The sequence below is a fragment of the Gymnogyps californianus genome, chromosome 16 (genome assembly GCF_018139145.2).
Source record: "Gymnogyps californianus isolate 813 chromosome 16, ASM1813914v2, whole genome shotgun sequence".
NCBI classification, from domain to species: domain Eukaryota; kingdom Metazoa; phylum Chordata; class Aves; order Accipitriformes; family Cathartidae; genus Gymnogyps; species Gymnogyps californianus.
Window position 1 is genome coordinate 12,880,038 of NC_059486.1, and position 18,877 is coordinate 12,898,914.

General features: G+C 36.9%; 1 protein-coding gene across 1 annotated transcript in view; it reads right to left on the bottom strand.

Annotated features, from left to right (window-relative positions):
* Nucleotides 1-18,877, bottom strand: part of DNAH10 (dynein axonemal heavy chain 10) — a 58,920-nt gene that overhangs the window by 34,419 nt on the left and 5,624 nt on the right. The window contains 28 exon segments of the mRNA XM_050906417.1: nucleotides 324-458; nucleotides 751-934; nucleotides 1,029-1,298; nucleotides 1,807-2,030; nucleotides 2,559-2,792; nucleotides 3,589-3,711; nucleotides 3,815-4,048; nucleotides 4,483-4,639; nucleotides 4,953-5,164; nucleotides 5,842-6,020; nucleotides 6,257-6,359; nucleotides 6,432-6,505; nucleotides 6,508-6,547; nucleotides 6,875-7,033; nucleotides 7,189-7,665; nucleotides 8,859-9,015; nucleotides 9,918-10,125; nucleotides 10,789-10,953; nucleotides 11,371-11,522; nucleotides 12,195-12,364; nucleotides 13,071-13,193; nucleotides 13,553-13,729; nucleotides 14,228-14,398; nucleotides 15,018-15,212; nucleotides 15,971-16,169; nucleotides 16,643-16,833; nucleotides 17,491-17,721; nucleotides 18,451-18,608. Coding sequence (XP_050762374.1) covers nucleotides 324-458; nucleotides 751-934; nucleotides 1,029-1,298; nucleotides 1,807-2,030; nucleotides 2,559-2,792; nucleotides 3,589-3,711; nucleotides 3,815-4,048; nucleotides 4,483-4,639; nucleotides 4,953-5,164; nucleotides 5,842-6,020; nucleotides 6,257-6,359; nucleotides 6,432-6,505; nucleotides 6,508-6,547; nucleotides 6,875-7,033; nucleotides 7,189-7,665; nucleotides 8,859-9,015; nucleotides 9,918-10,125; nucleotides 10,789-10,953; nucleotides 11,371-11,522; nucleotides 12,195-12,364; nucleotides 13,071-13,193; nucleotides 13,553-13,729; nucleotides 14,228-14,398; nucleotides 15,018-15,212; nucleotides 15,971-16,169; nucleotides 16,643-16,833; nucleotides 17,491-17,721; nucleotides 18,451-18,608 — 5,102 coding nt within the window.

Below are 18,877 nucleotides of genomic sequence, written 5' to 3' on the forward strand. Positions count from 1 at the left end.
ATGACTGGTTAAAACCTCTGGATATTTATATATGCAGGAGCTAGCAATCTGTCATAAGGTCTTGCAATAATTACTTCCCAAGTGCACATTGCCTATGATGACCTTAAAGACATATCATCCAGTCATTGCTCCCCTGCTTGAAAGCACCTGAAATTCCTTCAGGAATTTATTCAAAATAGACATTTTTTACTATATTTCATTATCAAGCAGCACTGTATCTCTAAGGGAGGTACTTAGGCAGTTCAGAATATGTCCTTATCCTGGGCACTGAAAAAGAGCAGTAACTGGCACTTTGTCAGAGAACACAGATCTTTAACTCTTACTTTGAAATCCATGCCTTCTCCGCAGTTTGTCACTACACACAGCAAGCCCAGGGCTTTGGCCAGATCCTTGGTTGTTTCCGTTTTCCCTGTACCTGCTGGCCCTGCCGGTGCTCCTCCCAAAAACATTGATAAAGCCTTTGGAGACAGACCAAAAACCAAAGCAAAGTTTGGATTACATTTATATTAGGTTGGTAGCAAAATCATAACTTAACCCTTGGGTACAAAAAGCCTTAAATTTTATCTGTGAATGCATTCTATATTATCTTTGATGCAATCAGGTTAGAAGGACATCACAACTGGTTTCAAACATATTAGCCTTCACATTGGCATCTAGCAGATAACAGAAAGTAGCAATAAAACAATTATGTGATTGCCTAGAAGTGTATTTTAAAAGGGTTTGTTAGTAAAAATCTCCTTGAACATATACCTGTGTGAGCGTAAGATAAATACGATCTGTAAGCGGGGTGATCACAAGACGTCCGTTCAAACCCATATACTCATAACCATATGAAAACGTGCCTGTGCACTGCTGCACATTCAGTTCATCTGGCTCTCGGTCCCAGTAAAAACGCAGCTGGCTTTCCCATTCAAACTCCTGAGCCTGCAGAATGCTACACAAGAGAGACTTGCTCACATGAGGTAAAAGGATGGAAAGACAATGTATGCATTTGGCATTTTCTCAGTAGGTTGGGGGGTGGCGTTTACCTGTCTCTTACGAATGTATCAACAATGTCTCTGGCATGAACATCAATAATGAGAACAGTGTTGTATTTTTTCCTGTCATTTTTGCTCAAAGGCATTGTAATGCGGGTAACCAGGTCATCAATTTGCTTATGCATTTTTTTAGCATAAAGTTTCATTGCCTGTTTTTGTCCCTTCTTCACTTTCCGAAAGACATCCTCTACCTCCCAAGTCCACCACACCTGATTAGCAGCCAGCACCATCATGCCTTGGTAGAGTAGCATCCAATCAACTCTGTGGCAAATACATATAGTGAGGGAGTCTGAGTTACTGTTTATTCTAAGTAACTGATCAGGACAGGAAAAAAAAAAGTTCCTCCTATTTCTGCAACAACTACAACATGAGCCAAACTTTACAGAGATGTACAGAATTCTATCAAGGTGTGCTGCAGTATTTCAAAAGCCTAGGAAATACTCTGATAGAAAAGCTGCCTATTCCATGTGTAAAGATTGCCAGGTGGAATTCATAGTGAGAAAAAACACACTGCGCACACAACAGTAAAAATAAAAACTCAAGACTTAGGAAATTACACATGATAGATAACACAATTTTTCTGGTCAGTTAAAATACTGCATATGCATGTATTCATATCCCTCCACATATACAAATACAGGCTAAATTGTGTAAAAAATAAAAAATTAAGTCTTTATTTTTCTATATCTATATGAAGCTTTCTATATGAGCTACAGGCTCATAATAACATACAAGGTATTTGTGTTATCCTTGACACTGATTGTTTCACCTGCTTCTGTCTTCACAGTATCGAAAAATAGCTTCCTTAGTAAGGAGTCTGTTCGTTCGTCTCATTTCTGCTAGCACTGCTGTCATCCAGTTCTCCACTCTGCCTTCCGCAGCTATAGCCTGCCGGAACTCCATCACCTCCCCCTCAGCTGAAATCATGGCTGTTGCAATTTTCTCACCACTATCACCATCCTGAAACCTCAGGGAGGCTATGTTATCATACATCTGAAATGCACCAACAAACAAACTCATTGGCATTTTAGAAACAAAGCTTCAAAGATTTAAGTGTATCTAGCGCCCATTTAATCTTGAAAGAAAATTTCCATGCACTCTAAAGAGAAATGGATCTGACTCTAAGTAATCAAATACAAATGTTGATATATAGCTCAGCAGCCCAACTGCAGAGTAAACAAGCAGATGATCTGGCCCAAATTACATTGGTTTTTTTTCCTAGAAAATAATAGATCTATCAGGAGCTACAGGAAGGTTCTTTAATGATTGATCATTCTGGTGTATCTTGAATGTTCCTCTGCCAACATTCCTCTACTGTAACTGCTACTGGCCAGTAGGAGAGCCAGGAGAGACTATCAATCAGATTTGGTTTGGTTATTCAGAAGCTTCTTCAAGATGCTGCCAGGATGTTCTTTGTATGCAATAAATATTAGCGCACCCTTAACAGCATGTACAGTATAGTCTGTTAAACTTTTTAAAGCACCTAAAGCACAAGGCATTGTGGAAAGCCAGACACTCTACCTTTATCATGTGTTCCTGGACACAAAGGGGGTTACTGCTGCCAAGGATACTAAGCAACTCCTCATCAGATATAAAGAAAAATCTTGGGAAAGCATTTCGCTTGGAATCCAAATAATCATTCAAGCTTTTCTGACATTTCTCCAGCACATCATTTATATGATGGAGGTCTGATAAACGATTTGGGGCTTCACAGGATTTTTTTATTGTTGGTTCTTTTACAGTTTCATCCATTATCTACATAGGGAGAAACTAAGTTTAGAAAATACTGAACAGCAATGGATTATACTAAATTATATTTAACTAGTGACAAAGCACACAAGCAGCACAAGCAGTATAGGTTCTTACAGAAGTGAATTAGACAGAGTTTTAAATATGGTTTCCTATTGCTGCAGTGCTGTATGAAAATATGAAGATAGTATGCTTTCAAAGCTGAGAGCACGGAGGTACTACTGTAAAAGCAAGCATAAGCAAGACAAGTCTGTATCCCAAGTCATGCAAGCATAAGCATATACCTGACTTTGCTCCTGTATACAGCAGTACTTCAAGTGAAGGACAAACATAGCATTTCAGAATCACAGTACCATCTCAATTTTGCAGATGGGAAAAAGAAAAGTAGCCATATTCATACTGGGATTATGTGTTCAGTATGGGAACAGTGGCAATATACCAGCAAAGCCTTTTTAACATGTATGTAGGTCCTCAACCTATAGAAACACATCTAAGTTTCTTCTTATCATGGTAAAGGTAAAAAGATGTATGTAATGAAAGGAAAAGGAGATTCTGCCTGTCCAGTACTGCCAGCCAAGGATCATACCTCTGCCCAACTTACCTAAATCAGGAGAAGTCTTCTGTGTATGACAGATGTGAAGTAAAACACCAGAGTTCCTGGGTTCCCCAATCTCGTATTCAATTCATTATAACATACCATTCTCGGTGTTACAAATGACACAGAAGACTACAGCTAACTATGAAACTGGAAGCAAAATGCACTAAATAATTATGCTGATCACAAGTCAAGTCAGTTACTTGCCTTTTTAAACATCCTGTCTACGCTGTCAAATATTTTGGCTTCCTCTGGAAGCTGTGATCTGATATCTCCACCAATAAAAATGCTCTCAAGGTATATCCATTTTCTCTGAACCACCATCCAGATCTAAGACACAAATGTTACCATGAAAGAAAAAAAAAAATACAATAGAAAACCCTGATTATAAATAATAAACATTAATTATTTAGTCCAGCACTTTCCTCCCTACCTCAATTACTTCACCAATCAATGACAGAGTTTTTTCCCAGTGGTGAACGGTTGAAAGGAAAGGACCCACAAATCGACTGCTCAAAACACTCTGAAGATTGACATTGTTGTCATCAAGAATCTCTAAAATTTCATCTACAGATCCCAGAATAAAGCCTCGCTTCTCAGTGCCTTTGACGTAGATTTGTACAGTGAATTTCAGGTGTTCCCACGTTTCTGCTATTTCCTTCACACCCTGCATGTGAGCATAAAAAGGTGCACATTTTAGTCTTTAAAAACTAGAGAACTATAATCTCAGCATAAAAATTAAATCAACTAATTCAGTGAATTTTTTCCACAGATTTTCTAGCTCTGGTTTATAAAGAAGGGTCTATTTCAAAATATCATGATGGAAACAGAATGGATCCTTCTTCAGATCCTTTTTCATAGGCCAAACTTGCTTATTGTAATAACAGAAATCCAATACACTGCTGCCAAAGCCAAGATAGCTAGGATTCTGTGCTATGTGGTAGGTTATTAACAGAGCTATTGATCTTAGTTGCCATCAGTTACATCATAGCAGCTCCCTGAAGATGGCCGAACTTGCTGTCGTGGCAATATAAAAATCTCAAATAAAACAGACTGTTGTCATCTATGTCTTTTTAGTTTTATTATGATTTTTTACATTACCTTCTCAATGCTAAGTTCCTTAACAGCAGTTCCGACTATTTCACTGATAACATCTGAGTGTCTGTGAAGTTCCATAGCGAACATATTCTCCAAAGTGAATGTTTCTGTTGTCATTTCAAAACTTGTTCCTGTTCTCTCCATAAGGTCTTGCCAATGCCTGTTTTAAATTGACACCACAATTGTACCAACCACTATGATACAGTAAAAATGAAAACAACTGTAATTTAATATATAATAATGAAACCGTGTTTAGCACTCTACTGTTTAAACAAGAACTATTATTTTGAATACATAAAGTATCCTAGTCATTGTAGTCACCTTGCATGCTACTACACAAGTTCATTAAGCAGAAAGTGAAGTTTCAAGCTGCAGGACATGGCATGACCCCAGTAACTGAAATTAAAAGTTCTACCAAAACAAACAAAATCTTCCTATATATAGAAAATGGATTTAAGTAAATCAAAGCAAACCTTTCTCTTAAAGCTTCATTTTTCAAATCAAGTAACAAAGGAATGGAGTCTCGAAATGCCTTCATTTTTGTTTCCAAGTGAAAGGCTACTGGCATACTGCGTACTTGTTTGGGCAGCTTTCGAAGGGCTTTAAGAAATCCTTCGATTCCTTCCTGAAGAAACTGGACATTGAGGTTTATCCAGAGCGTCTGAGACCATTCCTTTTTAGCTGCCTGGGAACAAGGTCATCAGGAGGAAAAAAAATCATATTTCCTTTTAGTTCTGACCAAAAAAAAAAAAGTCTTTCCACTACAGTAGGATCTAGAGACCACAGTCAGGATGAAGATGTAATTGTATTAACATTTTACAAACAGAGGAAGAGACAGGTTCATGTCCAAGACAGATTCATAGCCAAAGACAACCAGCTGTATAAGAAATAATCAAAAGGAAATATGGAGAACAGGGAAAACATCCTTAAGAGCATACTTTACAGGGCACTTTGATTTTGGAAAAATAAAACTTATTAAAAAATAGTTAAGATCAATTAAAGCCTGAGATACTCATTTTCACCTGTACACATACTATATCCAAAAGTAGTTCCACTGAAACGATCAAGAGACTTGTTCAGTAAATGCCACCCAATAATTATTAGGGGGGAGGGAGGTCTGCTCCTATCTGATAAGAGTATGTGTTTGGTCCACTATGGAGGCATCGTTAGTCCTGTACTAACATCATTAAAATCATTTCATGGTGATAGTCAATTACAGGTCACAGGTTATTTCATGCAAAGGCTTAGAACAGAGTTGATAGTAACTAGAGGACAACGCAGCCTCTTCTTCTCTCCCCCACCTTTTCTGTATGTATGTGCATGAATACGTCTGTGTCTGTGTATACACAGTGCAATACTTACTTTTTGTGATTCATAAATTTCATAGATCTGCTTTAGACCTTTCATATCATTCTGTGCTTTCATTAAGTCAGGGTACACTGTAACTGGCAAGTCAAAAAGTTTCTCAACACTGCCCAGTTCCTGATTAATTTTTTCCAGTTTTTCCACTTCTTTTTCAAAACTGGCCATGAGTTCTAATCCTGGGAAAGGAGAGGAATTTTTCTAGATAAACAGTCCCAGGGATCATGGGGAATAAATAAGACAGCATTTGCATATAGTCTGTAGAAGTTATAGTACTAAAAATGTCACATTCCTGGTTGATCAGTTTTGTATGTTAGTAAAGAAAGCACAATTTTCTGGTTTTACATAAAATTTGAAGAATTGTCCAAAGACTAATATTTTTAAGACATCATTTTACACACATGAATCCATTTACCTTTATCAAGATTTTCCCCAACAGCACCAGGCCCCTCAGTCATGAATTTATGGAAGAAATCTTCTATCTCTTTGCTGTAGTCCTCAATTTGTTGCTGTGTAATCTAAAGAGAACAGTGTTTAAATTGTTTTCCTTTCCATTTCTAATTTTTTTCAATATTAATTACAAATATTACCTTTGTGAATGTTCTTTTTATGCCTCCAAGGTTGCGATCAACTTCTGATGCTTCAAAGAAGAGAGTCTCCCACTTTCCCTAATCTTGTCGGCCATCTCTTGCTCTTCTTTAGCTACCTAAGACAAAACAAGTAACATCTCTCACAAGAAATAATTAGTCACAAGAAAGCGAGAAATATGTTCTCACATTACAAATTTGCAAAACACAAAACCAGCATTGAAGTGATCTGAATCAGATTTAAACACATGCAATATATCCATTTTAAAGTGGAGATACTGTTTTGAGAATGGGGTTTGGACTAGACAATCTCCAGACATCCCTTCTAACCTCAACAATACTGTGATTCTGTAAAATGTCCCAAAAGGAAAACATTTGTTCATTCACATGTGAGGCATTTGTCCCCCTAGCTCGAATCTGAAATGTTTTATGAGACATACACTTACTGGAACATTGTACATTGCAAGAGTTCGGTATCTCTCCCAGATGTCCAAATATTTCAGTTCCACCTTGAAGGACATGTCTTTGATCTCTGTAATTGTGCCAAGGACAATTTTGAGATCTTCCAGGGAATCAGGAGGTCTCTTAAGACTCTGTGATAATCTCTGTAAAAAGCAAAAATAATTTCCAGAAGCAACACTGACAAAGCAATTAGGCAGAATTACAATGATGAGTCAAACACAAAACACAAGTAAATAACATGCAGATTCATTTTCAGTCTATGCAATAAAGATAACAAAAACAAACTGAAAACACCTACCTGAATCTCCTCCTGAAGACTGAAGAGTTCCTCTCTTGCAGACTCATTAAGCAACTTTCCAAGTGAAATCACCCAGCCTCTAGCATGCTCCTGCACTGCGTAGGCTAAAGGAGCCAGCTGAAGCCTGATACATTGCTCATCTTTAATCAAGGGCTGTTGAGTCACTTCTTGAGCTACCTTCATATAGAACTGCAACTCTTCATCAAAGGTGATACAAGTAGGCTTTTCTGCAGCTAACCTCTCCATCACTATGCCTTTGTCTAATTTCCACAGCAGGTGGTACCTCTTCCATTGGTTCAAATACTTGCTGAGAGAAGCCAGGAGTTTGTGGACATTCTGAGTGATGAGAACAGCCTGTTCAATTATCAGAGGGTTCTGGGAGACGTCATTGTAAAAGCTGAAAGTGATAACTTCATCTTCCTCGACATGCTGAGGAGGGCATTCAATACATGTACCATGCATCCATCGCACAAAATGCTAGTTTTCAAGACAGGGTTGAAAAACAGTTACTTTGTAGAGAGTCATTTTAGTCAAATCATTCATAGAATCATAGAATCATTTAGGTTGGAAAAGACCTTTAAGATCGAGTCCAACCTTAAAGCTAACACTGCCAAGTCCACTACTAAACCATGTCCCTAAGTGCCACATCTACACATCTTTTAAATACCTCCAGGGATGGTGACTCAACCACTTCCCTGGGCAGCCTGCTTCAATGCTTGATAACCCTTTCAGTGAAGAAATTCACCATTATTTAGGAGACTACGTAGGAAGTGGTGTGAATGATTTCTCAAATTAATTGTTTTTCTGACAGCAAGGAAAGAGATTACATTTTCCCATAAACTTGAGAGAAGAGTTAATGTCATCCTAACAAAACTTTTCCATGCATTACTCAGTCTGCTTTTAAAATCTTTGCTGAGCAACAATATAGCATGACACAGAGAAATAGGTATTAGATCAAACAGGCTGGATGCAGCAGTGGAGCAGAACAGCATATCTGAGCACAGGAAGCACACTTAGTCTAAATTTATTCATTTCAGGTGACATCTGGAATCATTTCTCCATCAGCACAGGGCAGGAACACTGCCACAATATTTGGCTTCTTTTCTGGAAAGCAGTTCAATGTGAACATACTTATGCAGGGAAATATTGCTACATCTTTGCCAGCAAGCTAGATATTTCATCTGCTCTAAACCTGCTATCCTAGATGTGTCCTAGATGCTCTTCTCCCAACATTTTCTGAACTGTTTTTCTGCTGCTTTTGAGGAGAGCTGTAATATAGAGAAGGCTACTCACATTCCTTATTCCACCAGCTTATTCATACATCAGAAAGCAACATCTGCAGTGCAATCTGAAAAGTATTTCCTTCTGATGTATGCTGATTTATAGAACCAAATCATGTCCTTACACTGACAAAACTACTGAAAAGTAACAAATAATTTTGCCTGAATAAAAATTGCATGAAGCTTTATGGCAATTTTTTCCCTTTGCCATCAGTTTGTAAAATTAGGACAGTCTGTAAAATTAGAACAATGTACTGGATATTTTGACTTCAAGATAAAGCAACATGAATCTTCCCTTTGACATCTATGCTTGCCCAAACATAAAGCAAGATTAATTCATTATAATCACAAGCAAACTCTGGCAACAAGTAAATCTTTATCAAAAATCACCTTAGTGACCTCAACACAGTCTCGTATACATTGTACAGTCATTTTGTCAACCTCACTGGCATTAGGTTGCAAGATTATCTCGGGAACAGATAAAATAGCTTCTGTTTGGAACAGTGGCGCATTTGCAAGAACAGCTGCATTAAAAGCCTGCAAATTCCTGGGAAAGGAAAAAAATCATGTCAAAGATAGTAATAATCAGATGCTGCCCCCCATGCAAATGCCCAACAGAGACTGCAATTATCAGGTATGTGCTTAGATATGTAAGCAGATCTGTCTGAAGTCAGTTACCACTGATTTCAGCTGAAAACACTGATGTGTATCAGAGCAAAATTGTCCCACTAATACTGATTTAATGCAAAAGCTTGACTAGCTAAAAGAAGCTATTGGAAGGAATGAATGGGGATACCCTGGTGCAAAAGGACCCTGAGACTATGGTCAACTCCATTGCAAAAGTCCAGCCAAGAAAGCACAATGAAGTCAGCTGAGCATGGACCAGATTACAAAGACACAGATCATGAGAAGAAGAGGTGGCTGGGAAGCTTTTATAACCCTGCAATGCTCTATTGTAATAATATCTTGCTTATAATATAAACCTTTATAATATCTTGCTACAGGAACCTCCTTGGCCCCAGGTGCTGCAGAACAGGTAAAGTAAAATCCAACAAACCTTTGTTCTCATATTGGTGTCTCCTGCATTACAGGGATGCATCTGGCATCCAGACACCAAGTTCTCAAAATTGTATTCTTTAGTAAAACCAAACCTTGATTTTAAAAATAAAGCAGGGATACACAACTACACACACTGCAGAAAACGTATCTTATTTCTCTCTCCTGCCAACAATATGCCAATATCCATTTTCTCAGAATTGGGTTTCTCCTGTACCTTGTTATCAGTCCTCCATTCTTCACAGGAAAAAAAACAGTACAAATACAAATCTGTCTCAAACTGCAAATCACTGAGGTGTTCAAACAGAATATCAGTATACATACTGATCAACAGATCCAGAAAAACCTGAAGATGAAAGACTGAAAATCCATTAAAGCAAACAATTTACTTACTTCACAATTAACTGTGTCAACACCTGATAAATCCTATTTTCCCAGTATGCGTAATAGGAAGTTAATTTTGGAGATTTGCCACTGTTCGTATTGGCAACTCGTCCTTCCACTTTTATTAGCAATTGTGGAATTGCAGAATACTTTCTAAGCATGTGTGCGACATCTTTTGCTCTTTCACACTTAACATACTCAAAAAATTCTTTTGCTTCTGCAAAAGATACAAAAAATAGCATTACTAACTGCAAAAGACCTAACAGACTTGCATACTGAAATAATTAGCTGGGCTTTATTTGTGAACGTGAAATTGATCTTGTATACTGATAAAAAGTATCTTTACTTATTAATGCTTAATTTATTAATATTTCAGCCTTCTGATTTTATACGGATTCAATTATTTAATAGCAACCATTAGATGTGAAAGTAACCTTTTTAAGACTTACAAAGCATTGAAAGAAATTTGATCCATCACCCACTCACTCAAGTGACAGGGAGACCTGGGAGACAATCACCTCACTGCAATTTCCATCTGAGGAAACCAGTTCAGTTCAGACAGCCCAGAAGGGAGCTGACACTCCATGCAGATTGCAGCTCTAAGACTACACTACTGCATACAAGAAGGATAAGGACATCAAAGGAAAGCTAGGGAGAAAGTGATCAAAAGCAAGGTAGACACAAGTCAAATGATATACTTGTATATTCATCTTTATGTTTCTCTCTTTGACACCGTCAGCTTTAGGGTACTGAAGCTCTGCTTGTGCTTCCTCTGTTACACCATTAAATACTACTGTAACTAGTTTAGGTAACAATTAAAAGGGTTGATCGTAGCAACTAAAACATCACAGAGCTTGGAAATGAAAATATAAAGACTTACCAGGAAGTTCATCACCATTTTTTGAAAGCAGAAACTTAAAGAGATTTGTTGATTCTATGAACTGAAGTTTGTTGCTTATGTCTTCAGAACTCTTATGAATTTGATGGACAAGTGATTCAAACTTCCTGATGGCTTGTGTACATCGGACAATAAAGTCACCAATACCTTGAAATAAATCACAGCCATTTGTTTTTTTTTTTCTTTTAACAAATATTTCACCAACACATCAAAATTGCCACAACTGGATGTGTTTTATCTCTGAGAATGAACTGATGCTCTGCAGAAAGATAGATTAGATGATTTCTCACCTAATCCTTCATCTAGCTCCCTTACAGCTGTTTTCTAAGCGTCTCTATCCATTTCCACTCAGTGTTTTAAATGTAACAAAAACATAAGAAATACCCTCCCGGATCAGAGTTTGTCTAACCTACTATTCTGACCCTGACCGTGGCAATAGGATGTACCATTTAGGGATACATTGCTGTCATATGTTTATGACATAAAAAATAGATTGCAGAATTGAAGAGATTTTTTAACTGAAAATCAGTATCTAAGGCCATTTTAAAATAGTATCTCCATTACCTAAGGAGTTCCAACTGAGTCTTCTGTGCCCTGATTTGAATACTCTCCGCAGTTCTTGAATATGGTCATCAAGAAGTTTGGTTTCTGCTTCATTCAGTGTTCCCATTAATTTGTGATAGTGATCCAGCATGTTTTTCAATCTATTTGTATACCTAAGGAGTGTAAGAAACACAACAACAACAAAAGATAAAAATCATGATTTGCTGGAAATACAGCTCTGAACTCAGATCAAAGAGCAGATCACTTCCATCATTCCTGTTCAGACTTCCATATAAAGCAAAATCTGCTTTAATTTCATATGGGTCCAACAGTAGCTAGACAAACCTCTCCTGCCCCAACTCAGGAAAAGTTTTTAAGACAGCCTCAGTTTGAAGCACGTACGTGAACTCAACAGGTGAACTTTAAAATCGAGTTAGGGCTGTTATCGGCATACCTTGTGTGCTAAATGCCCGTGATAATTTGGGCAAAAGTGACTTATTCAAGGCTGTACAAGAAGAAAGCAGCAGTGAGTTTAAATGTGAGCTGAAATCTAAATGGCACTAACAATTCATTGCAAAACAAATTACTTCCCTTGTTTTTCCTCAGATTTTAATGAGATGTTAATTTGTATAACATAGTTGTACAAGGTAAAGGATGCAGACAGCGCTGGAGAAAAGCTTATTAGTGCAACATGGCCATTAGTAATTTTACCCTTAAAAAAAAGTCACTAAGAGCTCTCATATTTCCAAAATTTGATGACTCAGGGCCCATTCTGCTTTGGAGTGAAATCACTTGAAACACTGCTGTAAGTCTGTATGTGAGCAGATGCTCTGTTACAGCCTTACCTAAGATATTTGTCTTCCTGTAATGCCACGTATCTTGCTATTTCCGGCACTGGAAACCCTAGTTGTTCCATGTACTTTGTTTCAATTATAATCTCTTGGAGTATGGGAGAAAAATTCACGATGAAGCGGACACTTTTCTTCGTGGTGACAGGCTCCTCTGTTACAGAGCTCTACAACGCAAGAAAGAGCAGCAGAAAGGAGAGGAACACCAAACCATTACAATGCAAGGAAAAGGTCAGCTCCTGGAGACGTTTGGTAAGGCAGTAGGTAAAAGTCAGAATGGCTGACGTTCAGAGCTTGTGGAAACGCCTTTAAAATTCGATAGCAACCTCAGCATTCTAGTTTCAGAAATTATACCCAACTACTACTTCAGTGAAAGCTGATTACAAGAAACAAACCAAATCCCCTCTGTTTACATACTGCTGCAATCAGTTACAACAGAAATCCCAGTGGAAGTTCATAGTCAGACAAAAGTTTAGTTAGAACGGGATTCTGTGTGATCTCTGCTGGGAAGCTACCTCTACCTAATTTCAGTTCCAAGTTTTGATGTAACATCCCAAAGATGTTGTGCCAAAACCCAAAAATTAACAGGAATTACAGCACAGAACAACACATAGAGAAAAAACATTCATCCATTTGCCAGGTCATTCAGCAACTATGTCTTAGGACATAGGACCACAAACAATTCTGAGCTCAGAACTTTTGAAATTTTCCTTTCAAAAACTGTGTTTGAAATATTATTCTTAGAAAAATCTCACTGACCATTAGAGAGGTTTCTGTTCTTCCCCACAGAGAAGTCTGGTATACTATCTTCCTACATCTCACCTGCTCAAAAGTCTCTGGATTAACATGGGTTGCAGCCCCACCAGTGATGACAGTCAGCAGAGTATTTTTCAATAACAATGGGAGTATCTGTTCTGTCCCATCTCTCCACTGACTGTATTTTTGATCTTCATACTCCTTCATCCTCTTGGCCACTTGAAGATATATTTGTTTTACCTAGAAAGGAAAATTCTGTATAACTCATTTTAAAGACCATGAGAAATATTCAACTAACCTGTCTTAATATGGTGTCTTAATATGGTTTCTAATTTTTATTAGACGAGAGGGCAAGTAATGCCTTGCAATTAATGCAGGCGATGGAGAATTCAGGCTCTTGAATTCTGTCATTGATTCTGTCACTGTCTCTCTGGGAAACAGCGGGAAGGTCCCACTCAGCTTTTCATGTCGAACATGACTTGCTGTGTGCAAAGACATTCTTGGAACTTCACCTCACATAAGAGCACTTTCACATCTTTAGAAGAAGGGTATGAAGAAAGTATTTCTTCCTTCATTAAATATCAAAAGAACCAACATACTTCCTTTCCACGTTCACTAGCAAGCAACTCCTCTACTTCTTGAAATCGAATAATAGTGTGTTTGATCCGGTAGAAAAGAGATCGGGACCAGTATATTGCTCCAGCCACTGGAGGATGATTCTTGTACAAAGGTGGATCCTTGAGGTTCTGAACAAAGATTTGCTTAACATTTTCGACCTAGAAGAGAATAAAATATTGCAAAGAATCATTTCTCCACTTGCTTGTCCATGGTCAGTATCTAACCTGGTACACAGCACAAGCTCTGAAGCTAATTCCAGCAGCAGGATAAAAACGATTCTTTTTTTTTTTTTCATGCCTCTCTTGTTTGTGTGAAAGATATATTTTCTCAGGAAGGACTACTGTTGAACTGCTGTTCACAAGGTAAAGGAATAGCCACAAGCCTTGTTGCATTCAGAGTACATGCAAACACCTTTCAGTTCCCATACAGTGCCACACATACACAGATATGCACATCCATTTCAGCAAATTAACCATATGATTTCTCCAATAGGCTCCAAAAAAAATGAGAGCAATTATTACGTTTATTTTGTAAACCTTTACAGTCTTTCAGATAGTACATGACACTATACAGGTATTTAGACATATACACAGATTTATTATTTTCACTAGGTAAAAAGCTTCATGTACTGTATAAGAAATCCTTAAATTAAATACCTCTTTACAGTATTGGTCCAAAATATCATTGAACTTCATCATCATCTGCTTATTAACCGTTTCACGAGAGCGGATATGTTTGAAGTTTAACAGCATGTCAAATGCAGCTTCTGCTGATCGAAGGGTCTTAAAAGACTCATCAATAAAGTTTTTGGTCTCTTCTTCAATAACCTAAACAAAGGAAGAAGGCCAAGAAATCCTATCACTTAGAGATTCGTCTCGCAAAACCAAGAAAGGAAGGCAAAACGAAAATACTTTTTTATAATAGTGGTCAAGCATATTTTTAATATTTTTTGTCTTATAAATTACTAACAAACTGATAGTTTTCCAGTAAGCTGCAGGAAATTAATGTGTCTGCTGGGCAGGCATATAAATCACAAAAAACATTGTAACAATCTGTACTTTGTGGGTATTCTTAGCCCAGGGGTGAAGGACTGAATGAATCCAGAAAAGGAAGTTTTACTTCTTTGCAGGACATGATTGAGACATGTCAGCACATGGGTACAGGGAGGTCATACGTAGCCTCCGTTCATGCTGTAGCAATTCTGCCAATGAACACAAAGTGTGCTTCACCATTTTCAAGATAAAGTGAAACTATAAACAAAAACAACTTGGAAACAGAATACTGACCTAAAAAATTGGCCAAATTCCTCACATTTTCATTTACCTATTTATTCATATATTCTTTTCTTTCGCAAAATTACATTTTCTTTAAATGAAAATGTTGATATTCTAGAAGCAATTTGTATATAGGAAGTAACGGGGGAGAATCACGGTATATGGTACTTACTGAAACTTCTTCTCTAAATTCTTTCATAATTAATTTCCAGTCATGTGCACTTTTGATGCTAAAAGGGTCAAAAGTCAGTTCTTCCATAGGACTAGTTAGCCCATTTACTCCTTTCAGTAGATCATCAATACGTTTTGGATCCCCTGTGACAGCTTTCAGTTCAGGACCAAATATATTGTAAAACTCTTCAATGACCTGTTAATTCAGAAGAACATACCAGAAAGCTTTATTTTTAATGGGTTTTTTTTTCCCGCCATTTAACACATCTTTCTGATATTATTTCCTTTAAAAAATAAAAACAGCTCAGAGAATGATCAATTTGTGCTGTGATTTACATTTATGTATATTTCTATACAAGACACTAAGTAGCTTTATGGAAAAAAAAAATACCACCCTACAGGCCCAACACTTCAGTTGTTAAAACAGATAATACTCATTTATTACTCCTTTTTATTCCACTTTTCACATATGCAGTTTTTACATACACAGTCTATAGCATCTGACCACTGATGGACCACTAATATTGCTAGTTACCCTGACTTAAATTAGCCTAAACGTAGCATCTCTCCATTCATATGTTATCCTGCAATTGATATGCTGATTCATACATGGTCAAATTTTATATTATAGTATACTTAAATGGTTATTTTATCTAAAATTATATCATTAAGCTAGCAACCCATGAAAATTGCAAATCTGTGAAACAGTTGTTAGAAGTCTGTATGTTGATAATAGCAGTGTACACAGTAATATCTTTCCTCAACCAGTACCTTGAGAAGACTTATTTCGTCTCAAGCGTTAAGTGCAGCTTTGTTGGAATCAAAGGCACTGCTCAGGTCTTAAACACAAAACTAAAGACTGTTAACATTTCAACAACTACAATACAAAATAATCTCTTCTACAGAATAAGACACTGATCACACAATCCCTTTATTTATTGTCTATATTAGTACCTGCAAAATATCATACAGATCTTGACAGACTGAAGTCATATAATCTGTTTTTTCAAATAAACGTTTTCGGTCAAATTCCCAGTGTTGCTCTCTTCCTGATGCTTCAATTTGGGCACGAACAGCAAAATAACATTTCTTCCATTGTTCAAGAGTGCTTTTGGCTTCTGCTATTTTCTGTTTTGCAGCAGCTCTATCTTCTCTATTAATCAAATCAAAACAGTTAAGATACACTAGATAGAAAGACTACAGATAGAAAATTATATCTCAACTGGATTAATATACCTTGGTTTAGCAGCTTCTAATTATACAAGATCTAGGCAAAACTTATAACTGTGAGGTCTTAATCTTCAATGTGGCTGATTTTGAAAGGAGATATTATTTCAGGACTGATTTTGATTATATTTATGCCACTTTTTTACCACTATAATTCTACTGGTTTTATTGATTTATGTCCTTTTGAGACAAAAGAGGACAAGCATCTCTTTCTTCAGGGCTGATTCAGTAATTTATGAAAATTACAAAATAAATTGACTTTTAATTGACCTCCTAATACAACTTCAGATAGTGAAACATGCTGAAACCTATTTGATGAGTGTTATTTACCGCACTTCATGTAAAACAAGCAAAGCTTTTAATAAATACAGCCTAGTTAAACAGGAATCCAGTACTTACTTAAACAGTGTGTGTAAATCCACAGCCTTGTACACTCTTGTTGAAATTTCCCATGCAATTCGTTCCATGAGGGGTACCATCCGTTCATCCTTGTTGTAATGCCGTGAGACAATCCATACCATTCTCAGGGCATTCATCAGTGAAGGAATTGTATCCAAGACAACATTAAACCCAGTGCCATATGTTAAATTCTATTAAATGTATTATAAATATTGTGAATAAGATGTCATGAAAATACACAAATTCATATTCAATAAAGCAATATTTACTCTATAGATACCTGAAGTTAAGAAAGTCTGTGACATTATTAAATAAATAACCCAGTCAAGGAAACACCCTGGTGCCCAAGTAACACACACAGTTAAGGATGTGCAAATCTACATCTATTGCTCCAAATGCTTTTTAGGTCCTGTCTTATTAACATTCTCTTCTCTGTAAAAGATATCCCAAGACTGGTTTTGGCTCAACTCTTTGTTTGGATGCTTGCATGATCTTCAATAAAACTTAAAAATTGAGACATTAGCTGTAATCAGTGATAGAAGCTACCTCAAAAATGGAGTAGAGAAATCTTGGTTTTCCCCAATTCAGCTATGCTATTAAATTCTCCCAAGGCTGTGATTTACAAACCAAGCTGTTCACAGCTCTGGGCTTCTGCTTTCAAATATTAGAACAACTGTAACTCAAACAAAATAAGCAAGCCTTTTTTTAATTCAATATAAAAAAGCTAGAGTATATCTTTATTGCTGATAAAAAGGAAAAAAATAAACAAGAGGTGACTATATCAACAGAGAAATCAAACTCAGTTAACTACAGTTAAAACTTCATAAAGTTTTCTTAAGGATACATACCTTCAAATGGCGTTCAAGAGTTGAAAGAAACTTAACATTATCTAGAGCTTCCACATGATGTTTTCTGAGGTCACTTAAGACTATCTGTAAGTCTCCAATATGCTCAGATTCAGCTTCCTGTAATATTTCCAAGACTTTTTGCACTTCTGGAAGTTTTGTCTGTTCAGTAAGAGCACTTAAAGTATCATTTCTTTCACGCCAGAGGTCAACTTCTGCAAGTGGACCATTACCCTACAAGTAACGTGGAATAAAATAAAAATTCTAAATTACCGTTATGCAAGAGTGAAAACCTATAACCAGGACTATATTTGTTCCTTCTTTTCAATATGCTGTATGCTGAGAAAAACCCGATATGATTCAACCCTGCAAAAAACGCAGACAGAAGAAGATCCTTGAAATCAAAAGTGTTTTACACACACCAAAGGGAACTGCTCATGGGGAGTATATCCCTGAGTTGGAGCTGGAGAGTCCACGCTTGCAAAAGCTTATGCACAAGTAACTTTGTAGACATGAAATCCCTTGGTATGTTTAATGGTATTAGTCATATGTGTAAGTGTTTGCAGAATCAGAACCTTTTGATCTCAAATTTTTTTGTTTGAGAGAGATGACTTTTTTCAAGCAAAATATAGTCCTCTATTTAAAAAAAATCACTGCAGCTTTTAATACTTTATGGCTCTTTAGAAGAGTGCAGATAACAAAAGTGCCTTAGTTTTCCACAGTTATCCTGTGTGGGTAGGATCTGCAGTGAGTTACTTTATATTCTATTTATATTCTATCTCCCAGAGTCACACAGTTCCTCACTACTTTTGTTATACTTCACATCAATTAGTAAATGGCTTTCCAACAATCAAACATGACGATGGATTAAAAATGAGCACAAACCATTCAAAGAGATTCTTGTGGGGAAATGAAGTAATGTCTCCGGGAATAAAAGAAGCCTGGTGTTACAGGCAACATTACCTGTGGAACCTTTTTCAGTTGTTCCTCTAGAGCTGTGGATATTAATTTCTGCCAGGTCATTGCACAACTTTCCAGAGCTTCAATCACTTCTGGAACTGTGGCAAGAACAGTCACTTCTCCATCTAGATTTATAGTTGGCATCTCCAGTTTAATATCTCCTATTGGAAGAAGAGGCACAGAGAATTAACTGTCTTGTTCCATCAGCACTGGTAAAGTAACATCACTGAAATGGCTTATGCCTTCCATCTTTGTAGCTACTTGAGGATAGGTAACATACCACCTGCTCTGCCTATTTGAGAATATGGCAAAATACATCCAGTTGCTTGACAGTTAACACAGTGCAAGCAAAGATATATTCCTAGAAATAAATTAAAAGCTCTCAGCTTTCAAGCCTTAACCTAATCTCTAACTGTTAAGAATTAGGATT